Raw genomic sequence first — 19,665 nt, 5'->3', positions numbered from 1 at the left:
TTGTATCCATATAATACCGAATGTTATTATTTAAGCTATTATGTAATGTTACGTTTATCAAAAATACAATATCGCCAACCTGTTGAGGGAGGAATGAATAAATAGCGCGTACAACACACGACAAGGTAAAGAACACCCTATTACGTGACGAAAGTACGTAAAAAAACCGTCTTTCAATTTTTTTTAATAATCTACAGACATTAAAATAATTCAATGCACTGTTTTCTTTATTTAACTTCAGTTTACCTAGAAATCGTACGTTCAGACGCATTGCTCAACACCACAATATAAAATGTAAACAAAACTATAGCTGATATGTTTTACAATAACTCTACCATGCACAATTAATTGTAAATGGAACTGTGTTGTAATCGATGTAATAAATGTTTGTTCAGATGTTTTCAAAGACAATTCAGTCATTCGGATTTTCGTTTCTGCTTTACTTGCCGTAGGTTTTACTTTAAGGCCGTTCTAATTTTTGAACTGTACCCGGTGTCCCAGAAAAGTAAGATCACGGCTCCCGAGACGATTTAGACGCAGAAGTCCCCAAACTTTTTTGTCTCAGACCACGTACCAATTTGTTCTGTTTTGGGTAGATCCCCTACCTTTCTAATATTGAATTGTTACAAATTCATCCACCTCAAATGCGTTTTTGAGAGCCGACACAGCGCCAAGTTACAAGTGTTGCAACCACAAAGCAAATAGCCTACTGCCAAAGACCTCAGATCCTTTCTGAGGTCGTTGCCTACTGCACAATTTTATGAAATAATATAGCTACTTAATATGTAATTGAGAGTAAATAAAATAATTGTTTGCTACACAAATGCAAACAATTAAAGTGTCTAAAGAATTTCCGAAATTTTTCCGTGATTTTTGACAAAATGGTCGTTTCGGGAATTAAAAAAAGGCCGAAACTCCAAGATTCTAGTTTTTAGATCTTTCGGTTGAAATTTTTTAGGAGCTACGGTTATCATGCAATTCTGAGAAATAGCGCGACAAAAAAATTTTTCAATTTTTTTTTTCCCAAGGACTTGGAAAAATTTGACTAAACCATTGCATGGACCAGATAGCTTGTTTATTCAGCTTCAATTTCCTCTATTTTTAATTTCGATACAATAATTTTTCATTGAGATATAGGACTTTTAATGGAAAAGGACACTTTTGTCTTCAATTATCGATATTTCGGCCAAATGGTCGTACAGAAAATTGAAGGACAGTTTCAAAAACTGGAATAAATTTCCTATAACATGCTGCCGCAACTTTTCCGGAAAATTTTTTTTTTCATCTACACGAATTTTGAAAAACAGGAAAAAAAGGGTAATTTATGGTTTTTCAGAAAATTGACGACTGAATTAGAAATATTCACGAAATGACTAATGTTAAGCATGACTTTTACAGTTCAATATACCCAGAAGAATCCTGTGAAGTTTCAACTCGATCTAGCGAACTGTTTCTTTGTTTCAAACAGTCAAACTTTTGAAAAAAATTAAAGGGCCACGTTTTTTGAGCTTAAACACTTCATAATCATGATTAAAATGGAAAAATTTTTTTTAGAGGTTTTCTCACATTTTAACCGCAAATAACGTTTAAATTGATAAAAAAAAATTCGAAAAATTTGTTTTTGTTTTTTTTTTGAAAAATCTTCTGGACATTGAAGAAAACAAAATCCAATTGTTTCCAGCACGATTCGGCCTTTTCGTCCTATGCTTCTGTTCCTCAACTTTTAATTAAATTAAAATTAAAGTTAACCCAAACCAGATTTCGACCCCAATTCATACCGTTTTTTGAGATGAATTTCTGATTAATTTTTGTGCAGTCTGTAATCACTTAAAACACAGTTTTTTTCAAAACCACCTTTTTTCTTATTATTATCAATTTAAATGTTATTTGCGGTAAAAATGAGAAAATCTCAAAAAATATTTTTTTTCCATTTTAATCATGATTATGAAGTGTTTAAGCTCAAAAAACGTGACCCTTTAATTTTTTTTCAAAAATTTAACTGAAACAAAGAAACGGTTCGCTAGATCGAGATGAAACTTCACAGGGTTCTTCTGGGTATATCGAACTGCAAAAGTCATGCTTAACATTAGTCATTTCGTGAATATTTCTAATTCAGCCGTCAATTTTCTAAAAAAAAACATAAATTACCCTTTTTTCCTGTTTTTTAAAGTTCGTGTAAAAGATAAAAACCTTTTTTTTATTCGAAAAGTTGCGGCAGCATGTTCTAGGAAATTTATGCCAGTTTCCGAAAATGCCCTTCAATTCTCTGTACGACCATTTGTCGCCGAGATATCGATGATTGAAGTTAAAAAGATCCTTTTCCATCCAAGTCCGATATTTCGATGAAAAATGGTCGCATCGAAATTTAAAAAAAAAGGAAACAACCTGAATAAACAAGCTATCTGGTCTATGTACTGGCTTAGCTGAAAAAAATTCTTCCAAGTTCGTGGATTCTGAAAAAAAAAAGAAAATTTGCAAAATTTCGGAAATTCTTTTGACCCTTTAATTGTTTGCATTAGTGTAAGAATGAAATTTATAATAATTCTTAAAGTTTGATATAAGTATAAAGTATAAGAAAATTAAATTTCAATAACAAAAGTATAACAATAATTTTATAAGTAAAACGAAATAGGTTAAAACTAAAGAATATTCTAACAATTAGCATTAATTAAAATGCAAAGCAATTAAGTTACTGATTTGACCCGTCGACAGAGAATGAATAATATGAATCTCGAGCGAATTTCAAATTTTTACCCAAGTTCTCAAAATAATTCAAACAACTTTCAAAAGCCCATTTACGGAGCTCAAATCCCCCCAAACGTACGCACATCGGAAGACGCAGAGAGGAAAAACAAAATTTCACCCATGTTTCCAAATTTTCCGGAAATTTCCGTACAAAGCCAAGATTGTCGCCAAACATTGCAGCCGTAAACAGCCTTAACAGACACTGATAACAATGTATGCTATCCATCGCTGAGACACGAGACAGTTCCGGATTTGTTGAAAAAAAAAAAAAAAAATTATTCTAAATTTTCCGAAATTCGAACCAAAGCAATGCCTTGGGGCATTAATGTTAACATTAATTAAAATCATTTTCAGTTCCATAACTCCTCGGCGCCATTCCGAGACGGGCGTTTTACAAGGAGGCTAATTTTTCAATCCAACGCGGACATCGCTGCAGCACCCTTACGGATCCAGCCTGTAGTGTGTTTGAACGTCAACCCTCATAAACACTTAGTGCTCCAGCCAAGCTAAAAGTGAGTGGTAAAAAGAAACCGAGCCCTAGATCCAGTGTTAATAATCAAAAAGTGCTAAGTGCAAAAGAAAACTTGAAAAAACTTCCCAGTTTTTTTCAGAATTCTTAAATCTCTACCCTTTATATTAGTAAGTAGACAATTTTCATAACATTTTTGCGGTTTTTGAAACAACTCAAAACCCCTCACATTCTTAATTATTTTTTTTAATTTCCGTAATAACTGGACACTCGTTATCAGAAAAGTGTACTGTACCATTATTTTTTACTCATGTAAAATTACCACCTAAATTCTTATCCCGGGCACCCTGTATATTGTTTTTTTTTTACAAAACCGCAATTCCCATCTCGGCGTGTACATATGCCGAGTCTAAAAATAGAATTCGTAAACGGAATGAAATTGACAAAGGATAAAAATAGTCGAGTCATTACACTGTAATAGTCTGACGCAGAAAAAAATAATGTCTTGGCACACGGCTATCGACTGGGTACTTGACAGCAACTATTCACCGCAGACCAACAATTTCTAGCTGCTAATTTTAATAATGTAGATACGAAACGAAACCGAAAATACATGCCTACAAGACCGCTGGTTTCTGAAAAAAAGTAGACACGCCAGAGACTCATTTTTCTTCGAGACAAATGATCTAAAAACCGTAAAAACTCGTGCTTAAGCGCTGTACGAGTTCAAACTAAAGTCGATATAAAAGTTTAGCTTACATTCACCACTTCACAGAGCGAGCAGATGTACTTTTGTCAAGAGTGTTGTATACTGTGAAAATTTATTATGGGCGTCGAATTTTTATTATTGGTACGAAAATAAGTTTGGTGAAAATAAACAAAATAACACATTGTGAGTCTTTTATTGGATTTTTAATCACAACTTACATTTTCTTGTTCTCTTATTACAAGGTCTGTACAGAAAACAACCGAACTTTTTCAATTACGCGCTAATGGAGATATTTAGTGATATGCGGTTGGCAGCACTGCGTTGCGCATAACCCCTAGATTATATACTTGCATAACCTCCTCTGAGTCCTCTGTGGAAACACCGCTTCACCGCTAGGAAAAATGTGTAAAGAAGAGGTGAAGAGGAGAGTACTTTGAAGAAGACATATGATAGGACGTTTGTAAAAGAGAAATCTGTTAAAATCTTGACAAACTATTTTTAATAAAATAATAATAGTTTTTGAAAATCATGTACCATGCCAAAACCTTCGATGTATTTTTTAGTGTTCGTTGTCTGAAATATTTATTACATTTTTTATAATTTATGGTCCATATTTCACTATATGTTGCTATTTTTGGTTACCCCTATATTTAAATCTATCACCATGGTTTGGGCTAATACTAGCTCAGAATTACTCTATTTTGTTGGTCATTTATAACGAAACATTTCGCTAGTACTTAATATTCTTCGTAAAATTATTTAAAAAAAATTTGCACTTCAGATTTAACTTTAGGTTTAACACATATATTTTTACTTACCGTGAAGAGTTTGCTTTTTCCTTCTCTGTCCTTGGGATTTTTGTAATTCATGGCTTCATCCAAGAGCGCTTTGAGTTCGCCATCGTTTAGGTTTAACACGGTCTGTAACAAAAAAAAAATTATGCGAAGACGCATAAAAATTAAAGGAAAATAGAAATTTCCTTCGTTTAAATAAAAAATGAACTCAAAAAGCAGGGAAATAAATTATTGGAAGATTTCAAATGTACAGACAAGGAAAGCTGTTTTCACGCAAGATTTAAAATTTACGCCATTTGTGCGGTAGTGTGGCCAACGAAAAAAAAAGAACGCGGTTTCATTGCTAAGCAATATTTTAAAAATAATGAAGGTTTGGCAGCCACAGTTCGCAATTTTCGTACAAAACATGGTCGGAATAGTGCTGTAGTAAAAAGAGGGATGGTAAGTATCATATTTATTGCGATATCTTAAAAATCTTTCGAGATATCTTATTCATGATTCAAACTTAGAATTACGTCGTCAGAGTACTGTAACAAAAGCCGGGACGCGTAGTAATTTATTTAATAGTTCTCGGAACAGATGGGCCAAAAAATATTTCAGTCAACACTAATTTATCGAAAAGTTAAGGGGTTTTAAGTAGGTTTAGCGTCGCCACAAGGCCGTCCTTCGGAGAGGCTTCATGAAGTTTAACAGTAGTTTTGAACAAGTTCACTTAGACTGTCGGGGCCATGTGTTGGGCATCTGGTATAAAGGATATTTCAAATAACGCGCGAAATGCATTCCAAGAAACGTAGGAATTCCAAGAACAAGTGGTTAGAGGTTGTTAGAAAAATAATAATAGATCAAATAGCTGGTTTTTAGGCGGATTTTCCAAGCTATAAGAATATATTAAATGAGATTGACTAATCCGTCCCGTATTGCTACACGGAGTCACTAGAGGAAGGTTAGGGTTATTTGTAAGTCCAGTTAATTACAGAATTATTTATTATTACAATGAGATAAATGTAAATTCAGTCCATTAGATAACTATTAACGTGGCATAGTTATGCCAAAGCGTCCCGATATCCAGGGTTCCCGCCAGAAAGATAAGAACAGAAACGTCTGGACTCAAGAAAGGGGCGTGTCGAAGCGAAGTGTCGAATTCAGGAAAGATCTCGAAAGAAAGGGCAGTTTTTCCTTGGGTTTCACACTGAGCAGTCTACTTAGTTTTAGAGTCTCGGATTAATTTAATAATGGATAGTCATTCCAAATTTTGCTATGGATCGCGCATTCCCTGAATCTCGGTACGCTGTCGCGTGTCAATAAATTAATTAATAATGTTGTTCGAGCCCGTTGTGTCGTTATTTTGTTTGTTTGTTTGTTTTGTTTTTACTATTATTAAAACCCTTCCTGGAAGTTTTGGCGTTTCTTTCTTGTTCTTCCAACTTAAGTGTCACCCTATACAACCAACCACTGGATTATCTTGTACATGAGCGACATACGGTAAGTGTCTGGTATTCATTCTCTGAACGTACAACATTTCTAAGTCCCCAAGTATTAATTAATGATAATTATAAACTCCCTTTCGAGAAGTTAATAGTAAACTCTTTTGTCAGTTAACACCGTTATGATACTGGTCATAGCGGTAGATAGATAAGTAAAGAAATAACACCTCAGGTTACAGTACTAATATAAGCAATATTATTTACCTTACATTTTACGTGAGTTTTAGGGAGTGATTTTTAATTCTCTTATTTAATTTTGTTAAATAAAACTGTTTTAATAAAGATCTACATACGGAAGTGTATTTGTAGGATAATAATATATTATCAACATCGACAGAATTATATAAAGAAATGTATTATTTTGAAAAGTTTCTATAAAACAAGTATTTTTTAAAGAAAATTAAATTTTCAAATATTTGGTTGAAATTTCTGTAGCGTTTACTTCTTTCAGCAAATACAAATTTAAAATGTTTTCAAGAGAAAACAAAGTCGGTACTTGTTTTATGAATATTATTCAATGAGTATAAATTTATTAAATTTAAACAAGAGTACCTATTTTCCTTAATAGTCTAGAGATCATTGTTTATCAAATTGTTTATCTAGAATGGGATAAATATTACGTCAAAAGAAGCAATTAAGGGGTTGGTTTTATAAATTTAGGTTTTGCCTAACCACAGTATTTCACATCAAGAAAGTAAATAATTGTTCAAGACAAGCTGTTAACAATTCGAAAACTCCTCTGCGTTTACTTCCTCAAAACTCTAGAGTTAATCTCAAGTCTCAAGCCTCAAGTTAATCAAAGTTTTATGAAAGAAAACCTAACAACACAAATCTAGATGGCGCTATCTGTGAAATATCCAATATGGCGTATTGTTTATTAAAATGTTCAGATTTTCGCCAAATATACGACTGATGTGGTGCATATAAAAGATTCTTCTGTCAACCCTTTGATACAAAAATGGCAAATTAAAGTACTATTTGACTTGACATCAACTGGACTTATGAATTGTATATAACCATTATTATATGAGCACGGAAAGTTATGGTACTTTTAGGTTGGCCAATTAATATCCGTAAGCCAGCTAGCTTCACGCAGCTTTCTAGGCTTGTATCAGTGTATCACATGACGTCACCAAGGAACAGCTTAAACGTCAAATTTGTTTGTTTTGGACAACAAGTAGTACTACATTCACACCACGGTAACTATAATGACATATAATCAATCTGTACATAAAACATTTATATATAGTATGAATCGTATTTAAAAAGCCAGTTTAAATATGTATGTAGTTTAAAAATGAACATAACCTTAAATATTGTATCAAAATGAATCCATATTTTATTTAAAGTCTGAACAAGTGTTATCTGTTCAGCACTATAAAATTAACGATGTGAAAATGTTTAGGCTGTAACAGCTCTGGAAATGTTTGAATTGTTAGAAAAACGACAGAAAGTTGTTGCATTTCCATGCCAATACATGGCTTATTTCATATTTTGTTGACTAAACATGTTTTTATTTCCAACTATCGAAAAATATCGACAATAATCGATAGCCGAGATCTTAACTATCGATAGTTCTCGATCTGTACTCCAAGGTGATTTTTTGGGACACCGTGTAAATCTCATTATACCCCGTGTGCTCCAATTTATTCCGAAGGCTCCACACTAGCGCTAGGAGTTGCGACAACCCATTTTTTCGCTACTTCGTGCATATTTAAACGGTATATTCTTCATTTTCTTGCGCTGGGCACGCGACCCAACTGCAGCTGATTGCTTTGTGCCTGTAAATTGGACGTCTCGGCCGGTCACAGGATGACGCACGAGATATGGTGGGCGAAAATAAATTGCCAGCTCACATTCCGGTCATACCGGGTTGTCCAAAAAAAAAATTTATGTGATTTATTTTGAATGTAGTCATCTGACCCTCGATTTCCATGGTGCATCAAACGTGGAAATCTATTGGAAATTTCTTAAATTATGTTCCAGAATCATTAAATATAAGTATAGACTGTTTAGGACACAATTTATTAACAGCTTTTTTGCGAATAAATCACAAATTATACGAATAAATCTTATCTTTTATGTTTTGGCGACTATGTACATACATCTAAATTTTATTATACCTGCTGTGAATTAAAATCGCTAAAAAAATTAACAAACGTTCGTAAATTAGGTGTAACACATTCGTACTAATTACATTTTATAAAAAGTGGACAGCTATGTCGATTTGGAAAATACATTAAAGTTTAATAAAGTGTAAAGTGCGGGAATAAATGGACACTTGGTAAAAACGTTTTCATAAAAATATCTATTAACCTAAATGTGAACTTTCTCTACAATATATGTAGAACCGCGTGACGAAAATCTTTTAAAATTTCATCAGCCTCAAAATTTTTAGTACTCGTTATCTACGAAAGACTGGCGAGGATAATAAATAGGTGTATTTGAGCATTTCGGTATTTTTTAAATGGTTACAATGCAAGTCACGATTACATCAATTTTACTAATCAAACTAGTCAACTTTTATTACTTAAATCACACAAAGTTTTGTGCAGCAAGTTCAGATTTTCCTGTTAAAATTTTCTTTCACTTGGGAGTGAACAAAAGTACAATATTGGGTTGATCCTAAATTTTAATGAATTTTTTTCTTGTTCTATCAAGCACATTGTATGGACGTGATTAAACATCATTTTATTTAAGTATTGAAATCATCTCTATGGAAATTAATTGAACCATCTTGGGTATAAAAACTGAACTAGTAATAATGTTAAATAAACCAAGAATCAAAGATGCAAAATTAATACCTAGTACTGATATCGACATAAATGATAAATTAAACTTGGGAAATTAAAATGATAATTTAATAGTTCATATTTCTTTAATTCACTTCGTAATGGATGGAAAATATATTATTTATCTTATTAAAAAAATGGTCAGATAAGAATTTTTCAAAGCTTACATTACTTTAAGAGCTAAATAAACATTCAAAAGACGTAGAAATTAGAAATATCTATATTTAAAATGTATTAATAATGTAGATACAAGATACGACAGAAAAGGAAGTTATTGCATTTTATAACAAAATTTATAAAATTTACTGAAGACATAATTTTTAGTTTTGAAAATGATATAATGTTAATATTCTGAAAAAGGTGATTTTTGTAGAAAATTTTCAGATTTCTAAAATCATGATATAACTATTTTTTACTCGATTGGATATTTTTTTAAAATTTTAATAACCTTTATGCCAAAGGGGCAGTCGACTGATTAATTTAATAAATTTAGTTTTGCTTAACAAGAAAAATTTTTCTGGGAAAGATTTTTCTTCAGACATTTCTGGTTAGGCAAACCAAAATTTATAATACTAACCTTCCGAATGATGCTTTTGCTGCAGTTATTTATTAAAATTTTTCTCTTCTCGGTGACAAAAATACTCAACCAAATAAAAACGACAATAATGATGTACCTGCCCCTCTATAGGTACCTTGTGTTAAGTTTAATAATTAATATGGAAGGAGGTACAGAATCAAATTCATTTTTTGATTGAGATTTCTACACTTCTACATGTTGCAACAGTACAATACTTGTACGTTGTACGTGTTAAAAATATAACACATATTTTAAATTATAAATACATTTCATACATCCCATTCTTCAACGATCCTACTAAATAATATACCAATTGAATTAAATTAAAAATTAATCATCATATTCAATATTTCATAACCTCTGACATCACAATATATCAGTGTTGATCGTATTCTTAAGTAATAATTCATTTTAAACGAATGCAAGCACATATATTTCAGTTATCAAAGAAACACCAAAAAGATATAATCGTATATTAAATCCTTACAAAACTCCAAATGTTCTAATTAATCCGTTATTATATAAGAAAAATTAATTAAACCAAGGAATAGTAATTAATAGTAGAATTTATATGGTTGCAAAATGCTAAATTCGTAGCAAAAAAAATGTTTCCAAATTATATAGCATACCGATCCAAATTTAAGCATGGAATCAGTGATTATTGAATTTGTTTTCTATTAGCAATTTAGTAATTCAATTAAACTTTCCTAATTTAATTCAGAGTCCCAAATGTGTTAAATTCTCATCGCTTACTTCATGTCGTTGTATTTAGTGGATTTTTAAAAAGGTATCAAATCAGAAAAACAACTAATAAATAACATTAAGAACCTTCATTTTCAAGGTGAATAATCACAAATGTGTCACTGTGGAATGAGTTTGCAATGATTAAAAAATATGGAAAGCTGCATAATTCTAAAAGTAGAGGCATCTTGACAAAGACTTTAAAAATACTAAATTGGTACACAAAAAAAATACTGCAAAAACCCAATACGCCAAGAAAATCACAAAATAAAGGGTAATCAAAGTAAATAAGGAAAATTATAAAATAGATGTTTAAAACAGTATTATTTAGCTACAAATAATCAAAATAAAAGTTTTTACCAGTAAGTCTGCAATTATTGAGTAGATATTTATAGTAACATGACATATCCAACTTACTTTTTCATCCTTATCCTTTTCTTTGATGGCTTCGGAAATGTTAGATTTCTCACACTTCGCTTTTTCATTTTTATCGGGAGCCTTTGGAGTATTGTCGTCCTCATCCCTTGGAGATGGGGCCATTTTTTTAGATCCAATTAAAAATAGAGACAGTTTTATTGACACAGGCACTTATTTTAGAAAACACATTTCCATTTATCCTAAAGACACTTCGCTTAACTATTTATAGAATAAGGTCTTTATGTCCACTGTTTTGATTTATGTGAATATTTTCTGTCTAAAAACCACATTTTCGCAGTCCGCCATATTATATTTTATTAGACATTTGATTTGATATTTGAGAAAGTGACAGCGCTAGCAGCGCCATCATGTGACTGTTCCCAAAAGTTTAAATTTTTTGACAATTTTTACTTAAAATGTTTAAAATTATGGATTATTTAGCAAAAATAAAATACTAATCTTATATAAGCAGAATTAACAGTACACAGTTACCCAGTTCCAAATACCAGAGTGATCATCTTGTACTCGTTTCATACATATATTTCTATTTAGGTACGACACTAACAATCACTTATCGTAGTGTATGCATGCCATTGGCCATTATCAATTAGCTAATATTAATAACATTCTTGCAGTATGTACTATGTATAATACATATGTAAAGTAATCTAAATAGCTACTAGTTATATATACTGTGTTTTATGTTGTGGTAGTACTCCAAACATCAAAGTGTAGTATAGGCAACCAAATTATCACTCTTCAGACACGCGCATAAATATACAGGATGATGTGTTTATTTTGTGTGATCATGCGTCACGTCACAACTATCACAACGCATGAGTGAAAATTTAACCTTTTAAAAATATATCAATAAAATTTGTTCACAGGTATTTGGAATACTCAATTACCGATATGACTGAGGAAAATATATTTATATTTGTGCCAAATATTATAGGTATGTGTATAATGCCAATATTTATGTTCAGATTCATATTAACACTTCTAATTTCAGGCTATGCCCGGATTTTATTAGCCCTCGTTGCCTTTTATTTTATGCCAACAAATTACATAGTTGCAACAACATGTTACGTTGTCTCTGCATTACTCGATGCCTTCGATGGTCATGCGGCAAGGTCTATTTCTAATACTTCCTAGCAAATCAATCCGTCATTTACATATAATTTCAGATATTTCAATCAAAGCACCAAATTTGGAGGGATGCTCGATCAACTCACTGATAGATGTGGTACCTTAGGTCTCATAACAGTATTGGCACATCTCTATCCAAAGTACATGTTTTGGTTTATTCTTTCCATGTGCATTGATATTTCTTGCCACTGGATATATCTCCACACGTAAGTCGCATTTAAAACATAATTTAAACAAATTTATGACGGCGAATGTGTTTCAGAACGGTTCTACAAGGAAAATCCAGCCATAAATTCATTGATATGTCTGAGAATCCAATCATGAGCATTTATTACACCAATAAAACCGTTTTATTCTTTATGTGCGCTGGAAATGAAGCGTTTTATGCCTCACTATATTTGCTCTACTTTACAGAGGGGCCAATAGGTGAGTATCATATAATTTCTATTCAATTTTAGGAATTTTAGGATTTATATTAAATATTTTCCTCCTTTTTTTTAGTAGTGGGACTGTCCCTATTCAGAATAATTTTATACCTTTCTGCACCAATTTGTATCGTGAAAACCTTGATTTCACTTCTACATTGCATTGTGGCTTCCAAAAATCTGGCTATTATCGATAACAATGAGAGGAAAAATATTTCGAAGAAGGCAAATTAAAATTAACATATATATTTTCCTTGTCTTTCCCATGTCCATTAAGAGTAATATTATCGTAAAGTATCATGTACCACTAATATTTAAGGGAATTATCAACAGTAGTTATTTAAAAATTTTTATAATACTGGAATTTAATTTGACTGAGACTTTGACTTTAAAAATTAATATATACGAATTTATTGTGTTATTATAGTTAAAAATATCCTCAGATTATTAAATTGCTAGGTGTCTATTATTGTAGTTATCGTAGAAAACTATTATATATATAAAATGACTAATAAATGTTAGTACGAGTACATAAAATGAAACTTTAAATTCATTTTAATATTAAATTTATCAAAATTTATTGATAAGTGCATTTTCCTTAAAGTTGTAGCCACATAAATATTGGTAATCTATTATTTAATTTTAGATATTAATCTTTTATTATCTTAGATAATCCATTTGAATTCTGTGTTAAATATATTGTATTAAAATTTACAATTAAGATGTTTAAAAAAAATGATATACCTTTATAAGCATAATATACTAGTTATTCCTCGAAACTGTCGCATTTATTTTGTACTAAGACTTGCGTTTTGTTATTTATATTGTTGTGTATTTAGAAGTTTAATAATAAATGTGTAATATGCTTTACTTTTATTTGCAGTTTACACCTAAAGCGTGAAATACTCAATTTTAAAACGATTGCACATATTTTTTTTATACAGGGTGTAAATGATAAGTTTAGCCAAACTTTATTGGCGTATTCTAACAGTGAAAATAATCAAGTTTTACCCTATAAAAATTTTTGATAGGACGCTTCCCTACGGAGATACGGGGTGTTAAAAGTTTCAAATATTTATATTATTTTTCCTGTAACTTCACTGGCAGAAGATATTGAATGATAAAATTTGGGGGACATTTTTTTAGTAGGGACTACTTTTTCATGGATTTATTTCAAAATATACTCCAGTGGCGTAGTTATTGGGGAAGTAGGGGACCTTTTTTGAAAAAAAATCGTATGTTTAAATAATTTTAAATGTTTTTAAAATGTACAATCAATTTGTGGCAATAAAATATTATTGTAAAGTATTCGTAAAATTTACTGGTTTTTAGATAATTTCGGAAATCAAATAAGAAGATACTTAAGTACCTACGTTGCTCAATTTACCATTTTCTACTAATTGCTAAATGTGTGACAACAAATTCAATACCTAATATTTTTGTGAGAGATTTTAAGGCTACATTACATCGCAAGAAATATTCAAAATGCTGTCCTTGGGATGGAATGCATGCTTCGCAGCGTCTCTACATTGATCGTTTTACACGCCTCATAATTCCAGCCGTATTGTGTATGGTCGCGAAACCCTCTACAATGCGCTATCGAAGTACTTCTACATTAGGAACTGGAGTACGATATACCATAGTTTTGAGGTAGTCCCAAAAAAGTAATCCAAGGGATTCAGGTCGGGGCAACAAGCCGACCAAGAAATGGGTCCTCTACCAATCCAGTGATTAGGATACTGATTATTCAGCAACTGTCTAACGGTAACACCCAGTGCACACATGCCGGAACCAGCTAACCGGATTCGGTTACCCAGCAGCAAGGTGTACAGTCTTAAGGCAGCTTTCACACGTGACGGAAGGAGCTATCCGGTGAACAGTCACTGGGTTGTAGCCGGTCGCCACCACTGCCAGCCCGGCTGCCGTGTACTGGCTAACCAGCGACCGAAGAGGTAGTAGTGCATAGTTTTGTATTGACGCTTTCACACTTACCGGGTGCTTGCCAGGTTCAGTCGTCCAGTTTCATTGAAAAGAACAGGACGTGTCAATTGTTTTTTTAAATATTTATATGCCACTATGTCGAATGTTTGTTCACTAGAAGTAGATATTGCATTTTTTATACCAGTGGTTGAAACCAGACCTGTCCAGTGGAACAAAACTTTAGCTTTTTCATATTTTTTGTATATTTTTCACCTTTTTTATTTTTTTTATTACGATGACATCGGCAATAACCAAGCCACATAACTGCAATGCGTCTACATTCCATCTCTTGTCATGAAAAAAAAAATGCAACTGAGACTAATATCGGCCAAACTGGTTTGAAAATTAAATTACGTGTGAAAGAGCCAGCCGGATCCGGATAGCCTATCCAAGTGTGAAACGAGGCTAAGGCTGTAACGAGGTGGGTCTTCATCATGCATATACTTTTAACACCCTGTATCTCCATGGGGAAGCGTCCTATCAAAAATTTTTATAGTGCAAATCTTGATTATTTTCATTGATAGAATATGCCATTAAAGATTGGCAAAACTTATCATTTACACCCTATATACAGGGGGGCTGAAAATTTCCCTTTTTTATATACAGGGTGGATGAAAAGTTCCCACAATTTTTTTTGACAGCGATTTAATGTTATTTTGTTTCTTTATTAAATTCTAAAGATTTAGTTGCGTTCGCCGTGCAATTTTAACCTTCAGTATTGTTTTAATTGTTTGATTATTTTTACTATGCTATGCAGCTCGGAATCGGTGTTGAACACGTCCAAGGCATCGTCAAGAGGAAGCTGCGACTTCCTAAGTTATAAAGTTGCTCTCGAACCAGTTGGCTGGTCGCTTGAAGAAGGTGCCCTTCACCGAAAACAAGATTTTTACAATTAAAACACTTCACAACCGGGAAAATCGTCGTCAGCTGCTCAGTCAAAGCCAGCAGAAGATTGCCAGTGCAAAAACCATTGGCCGATGCCTTTTTCCTTCCTCAGTGATAGTCTGGGCCGGCATTTGCATTACCCCGAAGACACCATCTGTATTCATCCCAATGAACGTTCAAATTCATTAATTTCAGAGCTTTTGGGCCAAAGACATTTGGCCGCTGTACTCGCCAGATCTGAACCGAATGGACATTCGGTGTGATCCACCATGGAGCAAAAAACCTCAGAGATGCTATGCAGTGGTGGAACACTAAAAAGGGCATTGGAATGGAAGAATGTGCAGCAATCGTTGTAATTTTTTAGCAATTTTGAACATTTACTGTACATTTTTTTGTTTATTATTAATATTGATCTAATAAGGGTTTTTTTTGAAGTGTATTGGTTTGTTGCATTATGTGGTAGTTAGAGCCTTTTGAAATATCTAAAAAAATTGCAGGAACTTTTCACTCACCCTGTATATAGTGACTTCTACGTCGAATAATACAAAACGTATACACTAATTTTTATTTAAACACAATAATTCAAAGTGTACAATAGCTTATAAATATAGCAAATAAATAAAAAACATAAGTACTTAAAAATAATAACAGTGGTAAATCCTCAATTTAATTTTAAATACATTTTTAAAATATTAAAATAAACGAAATACTCAGGCGATGTTAATAAAACATAATGTATAAATAATAAAGAAATATAATTCCTGCCAAATTTAACAGAGGTTGATCATTTTCAAATTCAAAAATTAAATTTTATATAAGTACAATAAAAGGTATTAAAAAATAAAAAAAATGGTCATTATTATTTTAATTTTCAAAATTTAACTACAAAATAAGTAACAATCCTCACTGGTGATTATCGTAGGTAACTTTTTCCTTCAAATTAATTATTTTACAGTATAATTTGAACAAATTAAAGTTTAAATTCACATGTAGCATATCCCGTTTTGCACTTGTGTAGGCCATTAATATAAATGAGGAAAAACAAAAAAGTCAAATATATCACGTTTCCATAAAATTGTTAATTTTATGATGCCTAACAAGATTTTCCTCAGGTGCCAATTTTTTAAAAACGTCAATTTTTTTTATTCGATATCGAACATGATACAGGTTAATTGTACAAGAAAATATGAAAAAGTGTAAATTGTTCTTTATTCAAAATTAATTTGGAAAAATCTTAAAAAAAAATTAATTTATTGATGTATAAAATTCATAAATTAATACATTTCGATAGAAACAGGTATGAAGTCACTTTGTGGGGTACAGAACAATGTCATGTTATCGGATTTCAAATAAAAACTTCAATTTCAAGGAAATTATATTTTCCGATATTGTTATAGTAGACTGATAAAAAAAATTTGAGCTTAATTTCCATTTTTGCTCGTTACTTAGTGCCCTGTACACCGTCAAATCGGGACGTTTTATAAATGAAATATTTTGCGGAGTAAAATTTTTGTTTTGTAAAAGTACAAAAACTACAAAAATATAAACCTTTTACAAATAAAGTCTGATATAATGTATAAAACTACCCCCTAACAATTTTAATGGGGACGTTAACTTCGAAATTAAGATCCGTTTTAGAGGGGTAAACTACCTTTAAGTGGTCTTCGTGATCCACGGTTTTCACCTGCTGCACGTCCAAGTCTTTACCGAAAAGGAGGACCATTTCTTTTAAAAGCGTGTCCAGCACGTTCTTACAGACGAACTGCGATACTGAACTGGTAACTTCTACAAATATTTTCGTTGTCCCAACTTCAATCTACAAGAGGATTTAATAAACATAAAGCTGTTTCGTATCAATTTTAAGTCGTACCTTCGATATGTCAGAATTAGTGATCGGCGGGAAAGATATGACTTCATTTTTTTCGTTCAGCAGGCAAGGATACAGCGGTTTTCCTTCGATAAGGTACAAGTACTTATGAATGCCGCTGTAGGTGTTGCGTTTTTTCTCCTTTCGCAAGTTGTTCGCTTCGGTCTGGAGTTTATTGAAAAGTTCCGCACCTGTCATGGCCGTTGTTCTGTTCAATGGTGTTATTAACAAATCATTAGGAGGCGAGGTGGTATACGTCAAATTTCCGCTTGGCTAAAAAAGTATATCACTCATATTACTTTAAAAAAATTGTTAGGCCAAAAATGTACACTTACAATTTTATTAAAATCGTGGGTGGCAATGGTGGCCGTATTTCTTTTATCACAAATAGTATCGTGCAACTTATTTTGCAGTTGTATGAATTTTTTAAAGGACTCTTCGTTGAACTTAACGTTGTGCAATATGCAAGCAGCAAAATGTTCCCTTACGTTTTTTACGGCGTTCATCACGAGAACCTAAAATATGTGTATTACTTAACAATTTTAAAAAATAAAAATTGTGTGTGATGCACATTTCGCATCAAAATTAACACATACTAACACTGAGCACCAATTCAAAGTTGATTTTCTAGCAAATGACTAATTTTTAATCATTTTACCACCGAAATTTAAAACACCCTGTAAAGTGTGCCAGCCAAAATGGTGAATGTTTACTTGAATCATACCACGTGATTAATTCAGATATACAGTTAAACTGACACACGACACATTAAAAAACATTATATAATAAAAAAATCAGGACCCGAAGAAAATCAATTGACACTTTTATTGCAACTAATTAATTACAACTGAGGACTTGTACTCATGTAGTCAAAAAAGCATATTTAAAAATACATATATTTAATTTTGAAATATTGCAATATAAAAAATATATAATACATATTTAGGTGGTATACTGGGAATGATTTATGAAATAGATAAGTGAAAACGATATTAAATATGTTATCTAAATATACTGAGATAACAGGACTATTAAGTGAATCCCACAATAATTAAAGGGATCCCCGCAATATTTAATTTATACATATACCTACATGCCTCGCAAAATATAATTATAAATTAATATATTTTAATGTACTGAGCTAAGTGATAAAAAAAATTGTTACTGTTAATTTAATTCTACATAAAATTCTTTCACAAATCAAATAAAAATAAATATGTATGTATATACGCCTACCTTAAAATTTTCATCGACATGTTTCACATTTATTGAATATTTGTAGTCAGTATTAACTTCATTTTCAACTTCATCGATGGATTTGCTCATTCCTTTCTTATTCTTACTTTTACTATTAGTAACTTGTGTAGTGACAGCCGATTTTGTACAATGCTGTTTAACATAGTCCAGAACTTGCTTTGTCCTGCATTGATCGATTAGTTTAAATAAACGTCGATCAGCTATTGGGTTCGATTTCAAATTTATTTCTAAAATAGTAGACTTTGTAAGTAGTATTAGTAACGGCACATAATGCAACATTATGCAATTTATTGCACAATAATAAACGATATTACAATATAGTATAACAAAGCCCAATGAAAAATTTCTTTGTTAAGTAAAAAATTAAAATTAATTCATTACAGATTTTTAATTAAAAAGAAATTTTTAATATCCTTTACCTTTTAATTTGTGGCAGTCAGACAATTCACCAGGTATAACTTTAATTTTATTAGAACTTATATCAAAAAGCTTCAGAGCAGGTAAACTGCTGATGGTATTAGGGATTTCTTCAATTTCATTACCATGAAGTTTTAGTTCTGACAAATTAGCGAGTTCTTCTGAGCAAATTTGGGGAAATGATTTTAATTTGTTATTTGATAAATCCAGTACACTTAACTTGCTGTTTTTGGACAAGGCTGGGAAGTTTTCTAATTTGTTTCCACTTATATTTAAAGTTACCAAATGTAACAAATTCGCCAAAGTATCTGGAAGAACTTTTATAGCGTTTCTGGATAAGTCCAAAGTCTTTAGCTTATCCAAACGACACAGGCTTTCATTAATTTCCTCTAACTTATTAGAGTGTAATAATAAAGTCTGTAAATTAGTCAGTTTAGCTATTTCATCTGGGATAGTGTTTAAAATAGTATCGCTTATATTTAAAAAATTTAAACCGATTAAATTGAAAACTGATAAATCCAAACCGTTTTTCTCAATTCTTTGGCTAATTTCCCCACCAGTTAGGATAATTTCATGTCTATTTTCATTTTTTGCTTTTTCAACTTCTGGCCACATATTGAAAATTTTAGGTTAAATCCGATAGAATATAAATTTCCAACTAAAAAAAAAAACAAAAATTGTAAAATATTTAATAGTATCTTGTAATTTTTAATACATACCTTTAAGAATCAGAAAAATAAATCGTTGACTTTACTACTCAGTACACACGGTTCAAGTTCAAATTCGAGTACTGAAAATTAGTAGAAAATTTTAAATAGATTAAATATATCACATGGGTAGTTCTAAAAGCAGACAAAAATTGTATCCTATGAAAAATTTTTAACGCATAAATTTAAAATACTGTCGTAGATATCTGAGGCTTTTTAATTAGTAGAAGCAGAAGTTTTTGCCCGTAGT

General features: G+C 31.6%; 3 protein-coding genes across 3 annotated transcripts in view; 1 reads left to right on the top strand and 2 right to left on the bottom strand.

Moving 5' to 3' along the window:
* The window catches only part of LOC108912164 (uncharacterized protein DDB_G0284459), a 55,714-nt gene extending 44,623 nt beyond the window's left edge, over window positions 1–11,091 (bottom strand). Inside the window, exons 1-2 of the mRNA XM_018717334.1 lie at window positions 10,729–11,091; window positions 4,742–4,843 (exon numbers count right to left, since the gene is read on the bottom strand). Of these exons, the coding sequence (XP_018572850.1) occupies window positions 4,742–4,843; window positions 10,729–10,851 (225 nt within the window). The 5' untranslated portion in view covers window positions 10,852–11,091. The remainder of the gene's footprint in view (window positions 1–4,741; window positions 4,844–10,728) is intronic.
* Window positions 11,092–11,192: 101 nt separating this feature from the next.
* Window positions 11,193–13,123, top strand: LOC108912165 (CDP-diacylglycerol--inositol 3-phosphatidyltransferase). Its single transcript, XM_018717338.1, has 6 exons — window positions 11,193–11,280; window positions 11,616–11,683; window positions 11,741–11,861; window positions 11,916–12,083; window positions 12,140–12,303; window positions 12,379–13,123. The coding sequence occupies exons 2-6, from the start codon at window positions 11,641–11,643 to the stop codon at window positions 12,534–12,536; spliced, it is 654 nt and encodes a 217-aa protein (XP_018572854.1). The 5' UTR covers window positions 11,193–11,280; window positions 11,616–11,640; the 3' UTR covers window positions 12,537–13,123.
* A 2,731-nt stretch (window positions 13,124–15,854) lies between these two features.
* LOC108912151 (leucine-rich repeat-containing protein 47-like) lies at window positions 15,855–19,517 on the bottom strand. Its single transcript, XM_018717322.2, has 6 exons — window positions 19,428–19,517; window positions 18,711–19,366; window positions 18,271–18,518; window positions 17,370–17,549; window positions 17,038–17,307; window positions 15,855–16,983 (listed from the first exon to the last, which is right to left on the bottom strand). The coding sequence occupies exons 2-6, from the start codon at window positions 19,321–19,323 to the stop codon at window positions 16,750–16,752; spliced, it is 1,545 nt and encodes a 514-aa protein (XP_018572838.1). The 5' UTR covers window positions 19,324–19,366; window positions 19,428–19,517; the 3' UTR covers window positions 15,855–16,749.
* Window positions 19,518–19,665: the final 148 nt, after the last annotated feature.

The sequence above is a fragment of the Anoplophora glabripennis genome, unplaced genomic scaffold (assembly GCF_000390285.2).
Source record: "Anoplophora glabripennis isolate ALB-LARVAE unplaced genomic scaffold, Agla_2.0 scaffold514, whole genome shotgun sequence".
NCBI lineage: Eukaryota > Metazoa > Arthropoda > Insecta > Coleoptera > Cerambycidae > Anoplophora > Anoplophora glabripennis.
Note: the sequence above shows the minus strand (reverse complement) of the source record. Positions and strands in the feature narration are given on the sequence as shown.

Excerpts from the sequence above, each read along its gene's own strand:
- LOC108912151 (XM_018717322.2), bottom strand. The coding sequence starts at position 19,323 with ATGTGGCCAGAAGTTGAAAAAGCAAAAAATGAAAATAGACATGAAATT. Across the intron at positions 17,550-18,270 it reads ATGTCGATGAAAATTTTAAG|GTTCTCGTGATGAACGCCGT; the intron begins GTAGGCGTATAT and ends CACATATTTTAG. Across the intron at positions 17,308-17,369 it reads CCCACGATTTTAATAAAATT|CCAAGCGGAAATTTGACGTA; the intron begins GTAAGTGTACAT and ends ATACTTTTTTAG.
- LOC108912165 (XM_018717338.1), top strand. The coding sequence starts at position 11,641 with ATGACTGAGGAAAATATATTTATATTTGTGCCAAATATTATAG. Across the intron at positions 11,684-11,740 it reads ATTTGTGCCAAATATTATAG|GCTATGCCCGGATTTTATTA; the intron begins GTATGTGTATAA and ends TTCTAATTTCAG. Across the intron at positions 11,862-11,915 it reads TTCGATGGTCATGCGGCAAG|ATATTTCAATCAAAGCACCA; the intron begins GTCTATTTCTAA and ends ATATAATTTCAG.